The sequence below is a fragment of the Mustela lutreola genome, chromosome 1 (assembly GCF_030435805.1).
Source record: "Mustela lutreola isolate mMusLut2 chromosome 1, mMusLut2.pri, whole genome shotgun sequence".
Taxonomy (NCBI): Eukaryota; Metazoa; Chordata; class Mammalia; order Carnivora; family Mustelidae; genus Mustela; species Mustela lutreola.
This window is the reverse complement of record NC_081290.1, coordinates 34169208-34189027: the sequence shown is the minus strand read 5'-3', so window position 1 is coordinate 34189027 and position 19820 is coordinate 34169208. Positions and strand designations below refer to the sequence as shown.

The following is a 19820-nucleotide window of genomic DNA, read 5'->3' as shown; positions in this document are numbered from 1 at the left end:
TGGCTGTGGTGACCCACTCAAGGAAAAGCAGGTGACCCACACAAAGCCAGTCCTAAGACTGTTGGTGGAACGATCAGAAAAGAGGTGCTCTCTTTTCTCTTGTTCTTGAACTAGAAGATCCTAGAACTTTGAAGGGTCACCATGAAGAGGCAACTAGCATTAGCAAGGACCAATAAGCAAGTAGATCTATGAGACAGAAAGGGAGGAAGAAATTCTAATGACGTTGTTGGAATCCCTAAAATAAGCCACACCTGAAACGGGATCCCCCTAGGCTTCTTGGCTGTTAAAGTCAACTGATTTTTTATGGGGGCTTAAACTACTTTAAATTGAGTCTTCTCCTTCCAGCAACTGAAAAAAAAGGGCTTTGTTAATAAATGGAGTATTTTTTGTGAGGCCTAAAAAAAATGAAGTAAGCCAGGGTTACTTAAAGTCCATGACTAACCAGGCTTTCCAGACACCTAGAGTTGCAAAGATCCCAGCACGGAGACAGAATCCCGTAATTCGAATGACATCCTAATAGAAACCCATGCTGGAAGCTGTAGTTAAACCTGCCCCCTCGGTTTCTCTTTTCTGAGACCTCTAGGCATCTGTCAAAGGAAAATTTTTGTCATGAACGACAGGAAACTCTTCTTTCTATACCCTGCTGCTCTCCATGTGCTCCAGTGACACGTTGACAAAATCGGAAATTGACAAATGGCCCAGGGAAGCTCCACGTTTGCCCTGCTCGTCGGTGAAACTTGACAGTTTCTTCATTTTCAGTTCTCTGCTACACAGTTTTATTTCCACTGAGGAGTTAACAGCCCAGCTTCTACCCTGAGGAATGTTGCTTTTTGAACTAGACCTCAAAGTATGAAGGAAATGAAATAACTCAGATTTTTTTTTTCTTTTAGGAAGGAGAGGCAAAAGAAGGCTGGTTTCCTGAAATTACTCATGAAAGTAAACTCTCAATGTGACAAAAATGATAAGAACTTCTCTCTGAACAAAAGAGGCAAAGGTTATGGGTCATTGAGGCGGAGAGATCACAGCATTAGAACCTTGGAAGTTTCTTTTTTTTTTTTTTTTTTTAAGATTTATTTATTTATTTTGGAGAAAGAGAAAGTGATAAAGAAAGAGCATGCTTGTGACGGGGGTGGCAGGGAGTGTAGAGGCAGAGGGAGAGACAGGGAAGAATCCTCAAACACACTCGCTACTGAGCGCAGAGCTTGCCATGGGGCATGATCCCAGGACCCTGAGATCATGACCTGAGCCAAAACCAAGAACTAGACACTCATCCAACTGAGCCACCTTGGCGCCCCTAACCTTGGTTAGTTTCTAAAGCCAAAGGAGCAGCTTCACACAGCTGAGTCACAGGGCAACTTCTCCAGGCTTTAGGGGATAAGGGTGATTTCAACAGCTAGGTGTCACCCACCTAAGGGTTTCCCATGCCCACTGAACTTAACTGCCTGAGGACTGGCTTTTTAATCATCCCAAGGAGAGATGAGGAGACACGACAGAGAAGTACCAGATATTTTTCTTCAAGATACTCAGTCAGAGGGGCAGCTGGGTGGCTCAGTCAGAAAAAAGTCTACCTTCGGCTCAGGTCGTGATCCCAGGGTGCTGGGATCGAGCCCCGCATCAGGCTCCTTGCCCAGTCAGAAGCCTGCTTCCCCCTCTCCCTCTGAGACTCCCCCTGCTTGTGCTCACTTGCTCTCTGTCTCTCTCTCTGTGTCAAATAAATAAATAAAATTAAAAAAAAAAAAAAAGAAGAAGAAGAAGAAAGGAACAGTCAGAGTAGGCAATGAGAAGGAACAGTTATTAAACAAACTCGCCATGGTTCAAGTAGGCAGAATCTTAAGAGAAAAAGGCATTTGGGATGAGGAAAGAGGCACCCTGAAAAAGCACAGCTGAGCTGGGTCTTGAAGGGTAGGCTGGAGTCCACCGGTGGGCCAGGATGAGAAAGGCATGCCGGGTGAGGAAGCCTGGCATCCCCAAATCCCCTGTGGCAAATGGGAAGATAAGCTGATTTGGAAACCCAAGTCGGGATTTGTATATCCAAATAAGAATAAAGACCTTCAAAGCTTGGGACAGTATATGCTTATTCCAAGGATGTTTTCTGTGCTCAATTTCTAAGCCATTTTCATTGTTTGGAAGAGCTTTAATGTCTTTGGAAGATTAATGTATGTTTTAAAGACAGCTTTAGATGTTTATGAACAAGTCTACGAATACATTCAAATGATCAAGCTTGAGAATACCGGTTTAGGTGAGAAAAAGCAGGTTGAGCAATCAAGTGATGACACAGGTAGTCTTGAGTAACTGAGAAGTGGGCCTCACATCAATTCCAACAGGGAATCTAAAACAATGACAGAATCCTTGAAACAGGGTGACTGCCAGACTATGCCACAGGCTGAGAGACCTGCTTGGAAGGGACTCGTGAGTTGAACCTGAAAGGTTCAAGAGGCATCTTACAGGCGGATAATGGTATATGTTCTGGGGTATGTTTGCTTTTTAAAGGGCTCCCTCTAGTCACAGCTCCCAGGAGTCGAGAAAGGGGTACGGAAGCTACCTGACCTTAGTTATTGGTCCCAACTCTGCTGCACTAGCTGTCACCTGAATTTTCAAGTAAAAAATGATTGGAATATACACTCCACTGAATTAAGAATACTGCTTTCCTTGTTATGATAGTAGTAACTGTCATTGGAAAACCCTGTTGGATAAGAGTGCCATTATCTCTCATACACCTACCAGCAAATAAAAGCAACTTGAGTACCATTAGGAAGTAGGAATACATTAGCATAATACAATATAAGTAACAGTAAGAAATTCCTAGAAGCTATTTGATCAGTTCACTTCCATGGAGAGGAAAACACATTTTACACACTTGCCAGCTTTGTTCTGACAGTTTCTATACAGAGCCAATCTTGCCATGTATTAAAACATTTTAAATGCTAAAGAGTTCCTAAAAGGAATCATTCGCAACAATTTAAACTGTCCTTTTTTAAAAGGACACACATCTTTGCCTTGATTTACAAAAATTAATATGCCTATTCAAATATGTATTTACAAAGAACATCTATTGCCTGACAGGCCTTTGAGAATCAGCTCTAAGTTCCTGATTTTCCTGTGTGAATTTAGGTTTGTCACATTGTTATTGGCTGTTTTGAATAAAAAACCTATTACCTGTGGTTCATATATCTCTACTGAGCTTAGTGTTTATTCTATTATGTTTTATTTAGTTTTCTGTTGAAACAGAACATGAAATATTACATAAAGGAGAAAACAGCTTGGACATACTTCCAGAGTTTAAAGACAGAACTAAGAGACTTTAATACCTATTTGTCCATGGCTTAAATCTACTTACGTAAAAACTCAGAATTTGCTTCATGGTTTGTACCCTAACAAAATATGGATTCCCCCAGATTCCTCTTTGATTTGCAGTCCTACCCTGTGTTTAATTCAAAATGTTACTGCAATTACTTCTTCCTCATTATATTACTGTGAGGCAAAGAAGTAAATCCCACACCACATCGTGTATGGTCTAGCATCCAGCCTGACACAAACAGAGGGATGTACAATAAAATTAAGGTGGTTTCCTTCAGGCCTAAACTTAATCAGCACTAGATCCGGGAGAATACTGACCTGGGGAGTTCGACTCTAGATAAACCCAACAATGGCGAGGATGTTGTTTATGGAGACTCACCACCAACAACACCTCATTGTCCATGCGTAAGTATTTACAGGTTACCATAGGCAATACCCAATGGCAAAATCTGACATAGCTTTAGTTTCCTGTAATAATCAACTAAAATATTTTTACATTATGCTATTACTAGAGTTATGCAATTATTACACAAATACACGTAAGTCCAATGGATTTTTCGATCTTATTTTAACAATCTCGTTTTCTAATACATTAATGAACAAGCAAAAACATGTCATTTTAGCAAACCATGTTTAACATCCGAACAATCATCCATCATATCTATTTGTTCAAGTTTTAATATTCAACTGCTTCTCTGCATTGAAACATGCGGAAGTGGGTCTGACCTGGAAGTACTTCTGACATGGGTCACGGGACTCCAGCTGTGGTGCAGGAACTAGGTTATAATTTGAAATCTGAAAAGAGGGATCATTGGAGAAATTAAAATCCCAAATAACAAAGCATACAAGACAAAAAAAAAAAGCATAGTATTGACAATTCTTCCAAAAGCTGTCAAAAATGTGAAACAATTTTTGGCAGATAATATCCAAATTTTTGTTTATTTATAGTTGGTAAAAACACATTTGACTGAAACTTGAATTTCTGCTTAACCACATTTCCCACAAACATTTCTTGAGATTTTTTTCCCCCATGCCAGGCTGCAGTTATCTGTCTGTCTTTGTCTTGTTATTTATCTATGTGTCTCAACTTTCCAATGCTTTTTCTCATTAAAAGCACAATTCAGAAGGCAGTGAGGAAAAAACTGGTACATTTCACCACATAAAAAAGCAAACATTCTGTTTGGGAATACAAAATGACTATAAACACGGTAAAGACAAAAAAACAAACTGAAAAAAAATTAACATTACAAGGACATAAAGTGGCTAATTTCATTTATATAGAAAGAGCTCCTTGAAGTTATGAAGAATTTCCTTGAAGTTATTAAGAAAAATATGAACAAGCCTGTAGGAAAATGAGCAAAGGGCAGGACAAGTCCCAAGAGAAACGCAAATGTCCAACAAACATATAAATAACTAACCTTAGTCAAAACTACAGAAAACGCAAATTTAAATAACTCGCTGTTTTCCTCTACCAGACTGCAGAGATTAACAAGCTTAATAGCACATAACTGAAAGCAACAACACTGGAAATAGGAATTTTCAAAACTTGCTAATGGGAGTAAAAGCTGGCAAAACTTGTTCAAGAGCCATTTAGAAACATCTGAGCAAATTTAAAATGCATAGACCCCCACTACTCAGCAATTCTTTTTTTTTTTTAAGATCTTATTTATTTATTTGACAGAGAGCGCACACATACAGAAAGAGGGGCAGGTAGAGGGAGAAGTAGGCTCCCCACTGAGCATGGAGCCTGATAAAGGACTCAATCCCAAGGTCCTGGGATTATGACCTGAACCAAAGGCAGACAGATGCTTAATGGGCTGAGCCACTAGGCATCCCAGCAATTCCATTTCTGAGAATTTATTTTAGAGCTAAACCTACATGGACTCTTGTTCTAAAAGCAAACATCAGGGGCGCCTGGGTGGCTCAGTGGTTTGGGCTGCGGCCTTCGGCTCGGGTCATGATCTCAGGGTCCTGGGATCGAGCCCCGCATCGGGCTCCCTGCTCCGCAGGAAGCCTGCTTCCCTCTCTCTCTCTCTCTCTCTCTGCCTGCCTCTCTGCCTACTTGTGATCTCTGTCTGTCAAATAAATAAATAAAATCTTTAAAAATAAATAAATAAATAAATAAAAGCAAACATCAGTAACGAACTGTTCCTCAGTGGACAGCTAGTTCATTAAATTATACCTCCATACAATGGAGTATTGTGCATTATTAGGAAAAACATAGTGGATCTACACGAGCTGATATGAAAAGGGCTTTACAACATATCACTAAGTGTTGAGTAACATGGACAGCAGGGCAAAATCAAATTTGAGTACAATTTTTAAAAGCATGCACGTGACTGCATACACACACAAATGCACAGAGAATTTATTTTTTTTAAGATTTTATTTATTCATCAAGTGGTAACCTCATGTGCATAATTCTGTGTGTTTATTATAGTTATAGGAGAAGTTTTTTTATTTAAAAAAAAATTTTATTATTTTTTTAAGATTTTATTTATTTATTTGGCAGAGATCACAAGTAGGCAGAGAGGCAGACAGAGAGTAAGAGAGGAGGAAGCAGGCTCCCTACATAGCAGACAGCCCGATGTGCGGCTGGATCCCAGGACCCTGGGATCATGACCTGAGCTGAAGGCAGAGGCTTTAACCCACTGAGCCACCCGGGCGCCCCAGAAGTTTTTTGTTTTTTGTTTTTTAAAGTCAAATGTTGGCAGTTTTCTAAAGCATTATTCAAATTGCTTAGCTTTATATTTGTGGAGACTAAATTCTTTTCTAATCTTTCCAAACTAATACCTTTAATTGGGCATTACTCCCAACTTTATGATTCTGATAATGACCCGACAGCTTGGTCTACTGACCCACAATACATTTTTAATTATATTTCCACATATTGTGGGTAAGGCTCATTACTCTGCTATAATTAAAAGGGTGGGTTTATTTTAAATTGCCCTGAAACAGCAAAAGATGCTTCCTTTATTCACCTTTGTCTTTTTCCTATTCCCTTCTCAGCTCCTGAAAAGTATTTTAAAATTCAGGTGTTTTTTTTTTTTTTTAAGTTTTTGTCTTCAGCATACCTTAAGTTATAAGCAGAGCTAGATGTGATGAAATAGCTATTTCGAGGCAATGAATATTAATAAACAGAGAAAAGCTAAGATGCACACTTATAGGAGTAAAAAGACTTGAACAAACACTAAGAATCTAATTTTTCAGAGCATCTAATCTTAAAAAAAAATAATAAAAATTCCTTCTCCCCAGCATGAAAGAAACTCCAACTTCTATGAAGTTATGAATTGACATTCTGGCTAATTGCTTCCTATTCTAAATGGCCCTGTGCTATTATTATCTGACCAATACTTATTCCACACACACCATGTGTGATGCTAGGGAGCAGGGGACACTTTAGTGAACCAAACACATTCCCCCTTCTCATGGAACTTATAGACAGGCTACCAGGAAGCTGGACATTAATCACAAAATTATTCATCTCAGTGTATACAGGGCTATGACCTGGAGGAAAAGAACTCAGTTTTCTGAGAAAATGGAATGAAGCAACATGGGATAGACGAGAGAGTCAGGAGACACTTATTTCCTGGAGAAAGTGCAATTTAAGTTGCAATTTGAGGACTAAACAGGATTTAGCAAGGTAAACATTTATTAAACACCTACTCTGTGCAAGACGGCTCCAGGAATAAAGCACAAACATGCAGAGCTATTTTCCCCTAGGCATTTATCTCCCTTGATGAATAAACCTAATCTGATAAAAAGTTTCTAAGGACTTTGAGGCATGGACTACTTCTACATAAAAAGTAACCTGGAGGGCGCCTGGGTGACCCATGCATTAAGCCTCTGCCTTCGGCTCAGGTCATGATCCCAGGGTCCTGGGATCGAGCCCCCACACTGGGCTCTCTGCTCAGCGGGGAGCCTGCTGTTTCCTCTCCCACTCCTCCTGCTTGTGTTTTCTCTCTTGCTTGCTTTCTTTCTCTCTCTCTCTCTCTCTCTCTGTCAAATAAATAAATAGGATGCTTAAAAAAAAAGTAACCTGAGAAATACAAAAGCAATCTATGGTTTTAAGAATAATCCGTGGCTGAGGCACCTAGGTGGCTTGGTCAGGTAAGCATGGGACTCTTGATTTTGGCTCAGGTCATGATCTCAGGGTTGTGGTATCGAGCCCCAAGTTGGGCTCTCCACTCTGTGGAGAATCTACTAGAGATTCCCTTTCTTCCTCTCCCTCTGGCCCTCCCCGCCACACACCCATGCTCCTTTTTTTTCTCTCAAATAAATCAGTAAAGCTTAAAAAAATAATAAAATAAAATAATAATAATAATAAAATAATCTGTAGCCATGCAGTCCAATATGGCAGCCACAAGGAGCAACTGGAGCTAACGAACACCTGAGTGACTAGTACAACCAAGGAACAGAATTTCTCATTTTATTTCATTATAATTAATTTAAACCTAAATTTATATAGAAAGTAAATCTAAATTTATAAACTGATACTTGATTGTTAAAAAGAACTTCTTGGGTAGGTGAAGCTACTTTTTCAATAACACATTTTATGAAATCTAAATAGAGATCCAGTATTTCTATTGAAAATTCTGCATGTACATTGAGTGCTAGAAGCATAAACTACACGGACTTTAAATACTTTGCATGAAAAAAAGTAAAATCTCTCAATAATTTTAAAACATTGATTACATGTTGAAATGATACTATTTTGGATATACAGAGTTAGATAAAACATACTGTTGAATTAATTTCACTTTTTTTTTGATAATGTGGTTACTAAAAAATTTCAGATAACATCGGTGGCTCATTACTTTTCTGTTGGAGAACCACTGATCAAGGGAATGCAGACAGACTCTGAAACTTTACCCTCATCAAAATATTATCTACCTTTTCCATAAAAGCAAAGACAGGCAGAGATGCTCCCCCAGCCGTAAAGCTGGAAAAGGCTGGTCAGTATCAGAACAGGTACATGTTTCCATGAAACCACATACTGAGTTCAAAGACGCCAGAGACTCACACAGGCCACTACAAGCTCCATGTTAAGAATACAGCTGTGATTTTATTTTCTTTAAGATTTATTTATTTATTTTTGAGAGAAAGAGAATGTAAGTGGGGAAAAAGCAGGGGGAGGGGAGAAAGCATCTTCAGCAAACTCCCCACTGAGCGCAGAGCCCAACTGGGGCTCCATCCCATGACACTGAGGTCATGACCTGAGCTGAAATCAAGAGTCAGATGCCTAACCAACTGAGCCAACCAGATGCCCTGAGACTATAGTTGTGATTTTGTTTTATTTTTTTTTTAATAAAGATATTATTTATTTATTTATTTATTTGAGAGATTAAGAGAGCATACGAGGGAAGGAGAAAATCTCAAGCAGACCCTGCACTGAGCACGGAGCCCACACGGGGCTTGATCTCAGGACCCTGAGATCCTGATCTAACAGCTGATTTTAAAACAAAGCATAAAATCTGTGTCAATGAAATAATCTAGTAACAATAGTTTCCTTCCAGCAGCATTTTCCTGTGTCCCATTAATGAAAATTAATGCTTCTATGCCTTGTGGTAATGCCATTAAAGCTCATTAAATGTCGAGCAGGACCACAGAAGAGCATCTCCAAGCAGAAATCACGTGCGCACTCCTAAACAAATGAATAAGCGCATAAATAAATTAAATTCCCACTTGTATCTGGTTCGGACTAAGAACCTTTGTGCCTTTTTTCCCCGTTGGATATAAATATGTAAATACAAAATTTTACACATTATCAATTCAATTTTTTCTATTTTAACCATCAAAACCTCAATGGCTTTATTTCTCTCAATATGATATGTCCCTGACCAAGAATGCTACATCTCACTATAATAAGGCCCGATGTGTACTGATTATTCTTTTTATTTGTGATATTATATTTGTAATTTAGAATAAAGACACTTTCTTCTTATTGTTATTATGTGTTTTGCCATTTTCTCAGTATGCAATTACACACTGTACCCATAAGGTTTCAAGTAGGAAACAGATGACACAATCAAATTAAGGTGGGTTTAATTAGGGACTATCAAAAAAAAAAAAAAAAAAAGGTTGGCAGTAGGAAATCCACAAGGGATAATGCAGACTCCAGCAGTGGCAGGATCAAGTTACCATCCCTGGTCTGAGGGACGAGAAAGTTCTACGCAGAGAGGACACTGCCCTACTTGGTCACCATCTGCAATGGAAGGCATAGCAGGCTTTCAGCAACCCTGCACAAAACTGGAATCTTCTCCCACACTCACTGCCTGATCTTTTGACTGTAAGGTTGAGAAACTATTCCCGAGTAAGCTACAGTTGTGTCTAATTCTTCTTTTTCCAAGAAAGAGATGAAAACTCACATGCGTTCATCCATTTAGATACAGCTCAAGTACTGTGCCCTTGATAGATTTTCTTTGAATTACCGAATTATTTTTTTAAAGATTTTATTTAGGGGCACCTGGGTGGCTCAGTGGGTTAAAGCCTCTGCCTTCAGCTCAGGTTATGATCCTAGGGTCCTGGGATCAAGCCCTACATTGTGCTCTCTGCTCAGCGGGGAGCCTGCTTCCCCCTCTCTCTCTCTGCCTACTTGTGATCTCTGTCAAATAAATAAATAAAATCTTTTTTTAAAAAAAAAAAGATTTTATTTACTTATTGGAGAGAGAGAGCGCGTGAGCACGTGTGGGGTGCGGGGGCAGAGGGAGAGAGAGAAGCAGACTCCCCACTGAGCAGGGAGCCCAACTCCATCCTAGGACTCTGGGATCAAGACCTGAGCTGAAGGTTTAACCGACTGAGCCCCCGGCCACTTCTACCTAATTATTTCAATCACATTATCCCACACTAAACTTTGAATGTATTTCTATTATTATACTTAACACATGACATTAAGTTTTTATTTTTATCTTTTTTCCTAACAGAGGGCAAATTCCTTGAAGAAAGAGCTGCTTCAATTATTTTTACTTTATTATTTTTCATTGAGGTAATAATTCACATAAAATTATATTAGTTTCAGTTGTACAATGTCATGAATCAAAATATGTCTTACTGCAAAATGATCACCACAATAAGTCCAGTTAACATCTATCAACAGACACAGTCACAAAATTTTGGTTCCTGTGATGAGAACTTCTGTGCACTTTTAAGTGATACCAAAGAGGGACAAGGGAAATAATTAAAAATCAAGGAATTTTACTTTACCTGTCTTTCTTGAATAGTCCCCTAAAAGTCTAACCAATTCTTCTCAGTTTGCCTCACTCTCTGTTCTGTCCACTCCCTCTTTAGATCTTTAGTTATACAACCTTCTTGCAGTTCCACAACTCCTGGCTCTGCCTTGGTCTTATTCCTCCTGACACCTCCTCCCAGAGGTATCCTAGTTTCATAACAGCAGATAAATGCTGCGGTGTTCACAATCACTCCTTTATCCCCAAACCTCCAAAATAAAGTGCTTTCAGTACTGACACTCTAATACCCAATTAATTAGACTCTAGAATCACTCATTTACTTAAAACCTTCATTGCCTTCAAATAGTTACTTTCCCGAAAAATCGAACCCAGTGTAATCCTATCAGAAACAACACTCCCTTGCTATAACAAGTATTTTACAACATCTCCTTACTGTTTCGAGTGAAATTCAGAGACATACAACTTATCTATACAGGTAAATTTCCGAAAAGGAGAAATAAAAGGAGAGATATATTTCAATAAGCAAATCTTTGGACAGATCTACACTGTTTGTCACAACAAACAGTCCACAGACGCCTGCATCTACAGGGAGATTCACTGAGAAGGCAACAACCATAAATGCAAAGTCACCCAGGCACGTGTTGTGTTGTCAAGCCAGAAATCGTGATTTGCACTGCTGTCAAGAACGGCAATTTCAAAACGCTGAACAACGTTAAGAAAATTCCCCCAAAATGTTAAATACACGTTATCTTAAAATTAGAGAAGTTTTCCACTTCTGAAAGAAATAGTGTATATTAAAGCCATAAAAAATACTTTATGTTTAGGGCTTGTGGCCTCAGATGATTCCAAACATGCTGTTTGCCTACATGAATATCTGGTAGGGTGTTTACAAGCTTCGCAGAAGAAGACATTCTTCGTTATATAGGGTTGTCCTGGGTATTGCAAGACACCTATCATCCCTGGTCTCCACCCAGAAAGCCCAAGTAGGCCAGTAGTGGGTCCCCTTCCACACTCCCTAAGGGGTGTTCTAGAGGCTTCCAAGCCCCCTGCTTTGAAAGTTGTAACATCAGTCCCGAGTGCTCTCTCCACTTCCTAATTCATGGACACTGAGGACCTGTAGAATCTTGAACCAATACTTAATGTCTGAGGCATATTTTATTCAACTGCAAATCATGATTACCAGCTATCCGACACTTATGAGGATCAAATGAGATACAATAGGCTTGCTTGCTTTGCTTATAGCCTGGCACATACTATTTTCTCCAACACATATGACCTGTTTTCTCAACGAGGTTGTAAGCTTTCTGAAGGAAAGTGAGGTGTCCTAGAGATCGCTGCATACCCATCAGAAGTACTCGATAAACTCTGGTGGCGCACATCTTCCTTCTTTTTTTCCTGTCCTGTTCAGGGCTTGTGGCCTCAGATGATTCCAAACATGCTGTTTGCCTACATGAATATCTGGTAGGGTGTTTACAAGCTTCGCAGAAGAAGACATTCTTCGTTATATAGGGTTGTCCTGGGTATTGCAAGATGTTCACAAATAATAAATGTTCACAAATAATAAACTAAGTCCAAGAATGGAGCAAAGAACTAAATTACAATGGGATCTTTCTTCCTGCCATTCCTGAAATCATTATTATAACCTGCCATGCATAGGAAGGGCTGTCAAAAAGCTGTCGCCTTACCCTCTTGAAAATCTAAAGGGTTGTTATTAGTTGACAAGTACTTTTAAAGTAGACATCGCACTCCAGGATGAGACCTAGCTTCCGATTCATACTGATCTGTTCATCCTTTAAGGTTTTAACTATTTTCCCCTAAATAATTTAATCTGTATTTTCAGATCTATAATTTGGAGCAGTGACATGAGATGACTCCACAACAGTCAAACTTACTTTGAAAAGTCCTTTGAATTGCCGACTTGGTACAATACAAAGTTTCCATTAAACAACTGAAGTGCTTAAAATTTTATGATGCATAGGTAATGAAAAGTATTTAATTAAGTATATGCATATGCAAATTTTATTTCAGCATTTTGTTCTTCCACAGAGAAGAAAGTAGAGGTGTGGCATATAATATCTCACTCTAAGGAAATAAACCTGATTTTTTTTAAAGTTTTTTGAGATATAATTACTAGTAATAATTTCTTGCCATCCACAAACCTGGGTGCTACATGTCTGCTGTTGAGAATCATTGTTCTGGAAAAGCCTAATTTGTCACTTACATAACTTAAAATAGAAGAAAGTTCCAGCAACAAAAGCGCAGGGACTAATCCTATCTCTAATGTCCATATCTTATGCAAAAACACTTAAGGATGTTGATTTGTGATTCTAACTCTTTATCTTACTTGATTCAGTGTTCTCAGAGCCAGATTTTAAAACCAATTCCAAGAACACTATCAAACAAAGGCAAATATGCACAGACAGGGAAAATTCTATTTCCTGAAATGTAACCCAAGGGGGAAATACCAAAATTGGAAAAGAAATATTTTTAAGACAGAATAAAGGTAGACTTTTCCATTTACGAATTACCTTTATAATTATTAACCAGAATTTCTTTAAGTGAAGCAAAAGCTTGATGATTCTCCCACAAATGTATTTGATCCCCATTTTTCGTACTTCGAAGGCACGATGCCTGCCGGTTAGAAATAATGGCAATGTTTAACGCTTCTAAGAAGTGTCAGTTTAAAATATGCTCTCAGGTGGCTTTGAAGGGTGGGCTGCATTAATGGCTTCAATCAACCCCTCTCTGTGTCTTCGCCCTCTGCTCCATAAAGTTGTTGTCCCTTCCCACTGCCTTTGACATGTCACTGTGGGGTTTGCTTTGGTCATTTAGAGGTTAGCCAATGGGATGACACAGAAGCTAGAAAAGCGTGGCCCATTTCCAGCCCCAAAAAAGATTATGATCTGGACACACAAAGACACATGCAGGTTGGCCTCTTGGAAGGATGCTGGAGACTTGGGTAGCTGAATCCTCTTGGCCAAGGCCCTCTTTGACAGGGCTCAGCCAGCTGGCCATCAAACATGTGGGAGACTACTGCAAAGGGCTGCACACTGTACCCGCAGCTGACCCAAGACTCATAAGAGAACCCAGAAGAGTCCGTAAGCACCCAAGCACCCCTCGGCTGTCCTGTAGATAGGAACGGCTCTTGCTGAAGTTCCTGAACTCTGGGGCAGTTCTTATGCAACATTATCGGGGCAACAGGTAAACGTACACTACCTATAGCCACAATAACCAAAATGAGATAACAGGAGAAGCACCGGGATTTAGCCTGAATCTCGAGGCAGGGGAGGTAGGATGCCATGTGACGGTACCACCATGGGAAATCTAGTTGTTACTTGGACACTAATGCTCTCCCCAGGTTACACAGGGATGTTGTGACCAACATGGGCTGCATCCTTCATTTCTGCCATTGTTCATTCACAGCACACAACCACTGACACTCTGCATGTTAGAACAGACCATGGGCAAATCTTAGGAATGTGTCGTAAGGACATACTGGCAGTGTTATTTCTAGTAGGAACAAAATCAGAAACAAGTTAAATCCTCATCAGTAGGAAACTGATTAAATAAAGCATCCCATCTTTACAATGGAACATCATGCATTATTTAAAAGTGACAATGTTCCACAGTTACATAGGCAGATCTCTACTAAATATTATTGAACAAAAAAAAAACTATAAACAGTGTTACATACACAGAGCATTCAACTTTTCTGTATGTCTGAAAGTTATAATGAAAAGTTAAAATAGGGGCACCTGGGTGGCTCAGTGAGTTAAAGCATCTGCCTTCAGCTCAGGTCCTGATCCCAGGGTCCTGGGATAGAGCCCCTCATCCGGCTCTCTGCTCAGCGGGGAGCCTGCTTCCTCCTCTCTCTCTGCCTGCCTCTCTGCCTACTTGTGATCTCTGCCTGTCAAATAAATAAATAAAATCTTAAAAAAATATAAAAAAGAAAGAAAAAGAAAAAGAAAGTTAAAGTAAAGGTAGCATGTAGAGAGACACCTGGGTGGCTCAGTTGGTTAAGCTGCTGCCTTCGGCTCAGGTCATGATCCCAGGGTCCTGGCTATCGAGTCCCACATCCGGCTCCTTGCTCGGCAGGGAGCCGGCTTCTCTTACTGCCTCTGCCTGCCACTCTGCCTGCTTGTGTGTACACTCTCTCTCTCTGACAAATAAATAAATAAAATCATAAAAAAAAAAAAAAAGGTAGCACGTAGAGCATCACTCTTACATTAATTTTTTTAAAAAAATCTGTGGTAACATAAAACACAGATTTAGAAAATTATACAAAACAAGCAACTTACTAGTTGTTATAAACAAAACACTCTGATAACTACTGCCCAGATCAAGAAACAGACTTTTCTACCACCACCACCCCGCCAGAGCCCTGAATTTATGGTAATCACTTCCTTGATTTTCTTTATGATTTCATTACCTCACTGTACAACCTTGGTCAATATAGTTAAATCTTGTCTTTTTTTTTTTTTTATAATTTCACCAGGAAGTACATAATATCTGTTTTTCACTGGTTTCTAATGTTTGCAGCCATTGTCACTCACAGTCTGGTTCCATTAAATCAATGGGGATTGCAAAGTGACAATACTCTGATTCTCCCATTTCATTTCCATTTTTTTGAGCGGAAAAATTTTAGACGATGCCTCCCATCGTCTACTATGTGGTTCCCTAGTGGTCAGTTCATATAAGAAAGGCAGGATAAATATGTGATTCTTTCCTGACTACTTTCAAGATAACGAACTAGTATCCCATTAACCCTAGGCGGTAATCAATTTTTTTTGGTATCATCAGACATCATGGATTTAAACATACTTGCAACTCTTATTTTTTAATCTCAGACTGTCCCATCTGGGGGCATCCAGGTTGGCTTCTAAGTCCTTCTCACATGGCCCTCATCTTTGACACCGATTATCTAGAGATGTTCCAGACTCATCTCTATTATCTAGAGATTACTCTGTTCCTTTTTTTATGTTTGTATGAGATGTAATCTTGCTAATGTTCTGCACTTATATGAAATCTTATAAAAGTACAGAATACTAACTATATCATATCCCATAAGCTTACTATGAAAAGAGAAAATATGGAACAGAGTGATATCCTTACAACGAAAACATGCCTAAAACACATGCTTAAAAAAAAGTTAAAATATGATCTACTATTTCAAAAGAGGGTAAAAGATTATTTTCAAAATTATAGAAGACATGAAAGAACAGTACGCATCTCAATTAGAAAATTTACATATAATTTACATAGTCTCTTTACTACCGTTCTCTCCCTTATTTGGAAAGCTCTATGAGAGCCGGGACCCCATCGACCTCATTCATCAGTATATTCCCAGTGTCTGGTGTGTGGCAGACATTCAAGAAATAGCCCATAAAGGAATGTATAGAAATCTTCACTAAAATGTTAACAGCAGTAATCTCTGGGTGGCAGGATTTTGAAAAATGTCTTCCAATGCTTTATATGCTGCTGACTCGTGTAAATTCTTTTATAATGAGTACGAAGTATTTTCATATTCAGAGCAAAGAGTTGTTTACAACGTGGAAGAAAGTTTGTACATGAAACTATCTATATACATACTATGTTTCTAGAAGAAAGAAAGAAAGAAGCGTGCCCCAGCTCCCTGTCCCCCAACCCTCACCATGAACGTCTTCTCTTCATAAAGGAAGCCTCTGGTGTAATAGGTGATAAGGCTGAGTTTTCCTAAGGAAGACTAGGTTTAGAGTTTGTGAAAAGGAAGACAGCAACCACCCATCTGCCTCCCATGCTATATTTGACAGATTTTACTCTGTAGCTCCGAAAACATGTTAATAGGACTTCTCTCGGTGAGAGGAAGGGATTAAAAAAGCAAAGAACCTTGTTGCGATAGTTGGGCACTGTATCGAAAATGGCTCACAGGGCCTGCAATTCATGGAACAAAGATAACATCTTTTCATAAAATCTGCACTCCAAGACGTCCCAAATATACAACCGGGAAATGCCGACGGCAGTGACGCAAACGCACCAAACAGAACAATCCCAAACAAGAACGAGAGGAAGCCTTAATTTGCTTCACTGGGCCTTCATAGATCTATTAGAGAAAACATACGAGATGAACTGCCTCATAAAACAGATGGTCTTCTCCAGTTCCTTTTTTTTTTTTTTTTTTTAAACAAGATAATTAAGGGAAACGAAAGAGTAAGGATCTTGTTAAATTGGCTAAGGAAAATGATTTCATTTGAAGTAGAATGCCTGAGTTTCTGGAGAAAGGATTTCAAGTTTCCCCTCAAAGCTGATGCAGGTCATTTGGCAAAGCCTATACCAGAAAGGGAAGCCATCCCTAGGGCAAGAGCCTTCTAGATAGCAAAGAACATCCTGTCAGACCCTTTTAACAGAGGCAGAAAAGAAGGCTGTGGGGTAACATGGCCTTGTTGAAAGAGCACTGGACAGGGAGTCAGGACAGAGGATATTGGACTTCTTGATTAGTGAGTCTAACAAACCTATTTCACTTGTCACCTTTTAATTTTCCTAGAGAAAGCCATTCTTCCTTCCCCTATCCTATCTTGGTAATAACGACAAATGTGATAAAGAGAAAAAGCTCTATAGCAAAGACTGCAAGTACAAAATCGTTAGTTTAGAATGGAATTTTGTTTCATTGCCACATATAAAAGTCCCACTGTGCAGTACTGATGCGAATCAAAAGTCGGAGGGAAGGAAAAGGAGGGTCCGGGTGTTCTGAACCTAAGAGAAGAAGACTATGTCCACATCTGTTCTCTAAGCTCTAAAACACTTTCTTGAGGAAAAGGAGAAACAGATAAAAGTATACCACAAAAGCAACTCAAAATTCCATGCCAGATTTTTGATTGAGATGATAGGAGCCAGGAATCTTTTATGGTCTTGACTGGGATTCAGCCAAGAAAGGACACTGCCCCCAAATGTCCCCTCGTCAGCCATAATGCTTACTGTGCCTGAATTTTCAACCAAAAGCCAGGGGATAATATTTAGCCCTGGATAGCATTAAGTAACTATTGTTGAGGGTTTTCTCTGAGCTAAATAAACATAAATAGTGTGCACAACGTCTCTCGGGTCTGACAAGCCCTAAGAGACAGGCACTATTATTCTCCTTTTACAACCAAGTTAAGAAACTTGCAGAACATCAGACAGCTAATAAGCAGCAGGGCCCAAGCTCCACACCCAGTCTACGATTCCAGAATCTTCACTTTCGCATTCTACTCTACTGCCTCTCCCAGAAAGCAGAAAGAGGGATGGGGCTGGCGGAACAGAGCCTCCAAAGATCCTATTTGCAGAGATGACCAGTCCGTCCCCGACTGGTTCCAGGAGGTGAGTGTCACAACCCAGCAATTAGGGAATGGCTTCTCTCTAGTCACGTCACAAAAGCCAACAATGAACTTCCCTTCTGACCTGCCTCATTACCTCATTACCTCGGGATCTCTCCTCTTCTCCCTGCATTCTTGAAATCCTTCCTCTTCTCTTATTGGGACTTTGCCTGATGCTTCTCATACCACTTCCCTAATACTTCTTCATGAAAACCAAATCCACTCTAGTCTTCAAAAATTACAGTGAAATCTCATTTCAACACATAATGCATATGAATCAATCCTGATTTGGCCATGTAGTGGCTTGGAGTCACTGGGCAATTTTCTCAATAATAATCTCTAACATTTACATCACATTGACTACTTACCAGACATTGTCTTAAGACTTCATACATTTAAAAAAAAAAAAGAAAGAAAGACTTCATGCATATTAACCATTCCAATCCTTATAACCACACAGTGAGTTACGGAACTATTACTGTCCTCATGGCACAGAAGTAACAGGCAGCAAGGTACTGAGTAAGTGCCCGCAGGTACACACCAGGCAGTTGGTGGTAAAGCTACTCTGTTTTCGGTTTCTCTGAACTTCAGTTCTCTCCTCTATGACATAAAAATATTTATTTCTGCCTGTCCCGAGGCAGAAATGGAATAAACATAGCTAGAGTGGTTTCAGATAATTTTTAGATTCCCCCTTCTTCCTCTAGGATTTCTGGGATCATCCTGAGGTACAATCCAGAAACTATCAATTAGATGAGAACAGGGAGATAAGGGAAGCATGTGCTCGGTGCCTCCCGGACATGCTGTCTCATGTGTGAGCTAACACCCTTCTGAGGCAAATCCTACCACCCCTGTTTTTACGAAGGAGCGATTTGAGAACTCGTGCGTGGACATCCTGCTAGTGACTTGAACCAGAACCAGAATCCACATCTGCATATTTTCTCTCCACTGTGTTTTAAGGGGCTTGAGGGGACAGCCAAGCCTGCTAGTTCCGCATCTTCCTCACGTAGCCATACCCCCCAAGAGGATGGTTATCTAAATGCCACAAGCAGCCAGCGCTTCCGGGATTGCCAGTGTTACCTTCCCCAGAGAAATCAAGATGGAAAAGCATCATCGATGATAAAAGTAGGTGGAAAAAAGATAAAAATAGGTGTAGTCCCATTTACTGACCCTGCATGATTCCCAACTCCTCTGATAAGAAAAAAAGGAAGGAGGGCGGGTGGGCAAAGCAACGATGAAAGGAAGGAGGGCCGGAGGAAGGAAGGAGAAAAACAGGCAACCGTCCCAGGCCACAGATGATAATGAACATAATCCTGAAGTACAATCTCTGTGTTCTCTCCTCTGCTTTAGGACTTTTTTTTTTTTTTTCCCACAAGAGGGTCAGTGACTGATCTTATTGGGACAACCTTCCTTCTCGGCCCTTTGGCCCAGGGCCTCCAGGGAGAGGCATCAGGGAAGACGGGCCGCCCAGAAACGCTCTCCTCAGAAAGGCAGCAAGAGGAAAGAAAAGGGCTCAGCCCTGACCCGCGGGCCGAGGCCGCGGAGGAACAGGGCGTTCCTCTCCACACAGGATGCGCATTCACACACACACATCAAGGCCTCTATCTCTGGCCGCCATCAGCCCTCCCGGTCAGAACGCGAGGACTGCCGGGAAAGCGGAAGGCCACGTGGCTGCCAGGGAAGCTGGAACAAAGGCGGCCCCGAAGCCAGAACTACAACACCCGTCACCTCGCCTGCGCGCCCACCTGCTATTGTCAAGCTGGGAAAAGGACGCGCCGCCTCAGAACTGTCTTAAAAACCTGTTTAGACCTATCACGGGCCCAAGATCACGCTGACAGATGAGCTTGCGAGGGTCCATAAACTCAGAAATATTTTGGACACACTTACATGGCTCTTTCTTGAAGACAGTTTTTCCAGGTTAAGAACCGCTACCCTAGTTGGTCACACTGAGAAAACTGGGCTATGGAAAAAGAAATCCTCACCCTCCCACAAAGTCTCCTTCTCAGGCACCCTG

The 19820-nt window shown here is 40.3% G+C and overlaps 1 protein-coding gene across 12 annotated transcripts in view; it reads right to left on the bottom strand.

Annotated features, from left to right (window-relative positions):
- The window catches only part of APBB2 (amyloid beta precursor protein binding family B member 2), a 368905-nt gene that overhangs the window by 187387 nt on the left and 161698 nt on the right, over positions 1 to 19820 (bottom strand). For 5 of the 12 annotated variants that reach the window (XM_059162904.1, XM_059162883.1, XM_059162893.1 and 2 more), the window contains one exon: positions 4024 to 4092. The exons of the other annotated variants lie outside the window; for them this stretch is intronic. In XM_059162904.1, the coding sequence (XP_059018887.1) occupies positions 4024 to 4042 (19 nt within the window). In that variant the 5' untranslated portion in view covers positions 4043 to 4092. The remainder of the gene's footprint in view (positions 1 to 4023; positions 4093 to 19820) is intronic. 12 annotated transcript variants of the gene reach the window in all.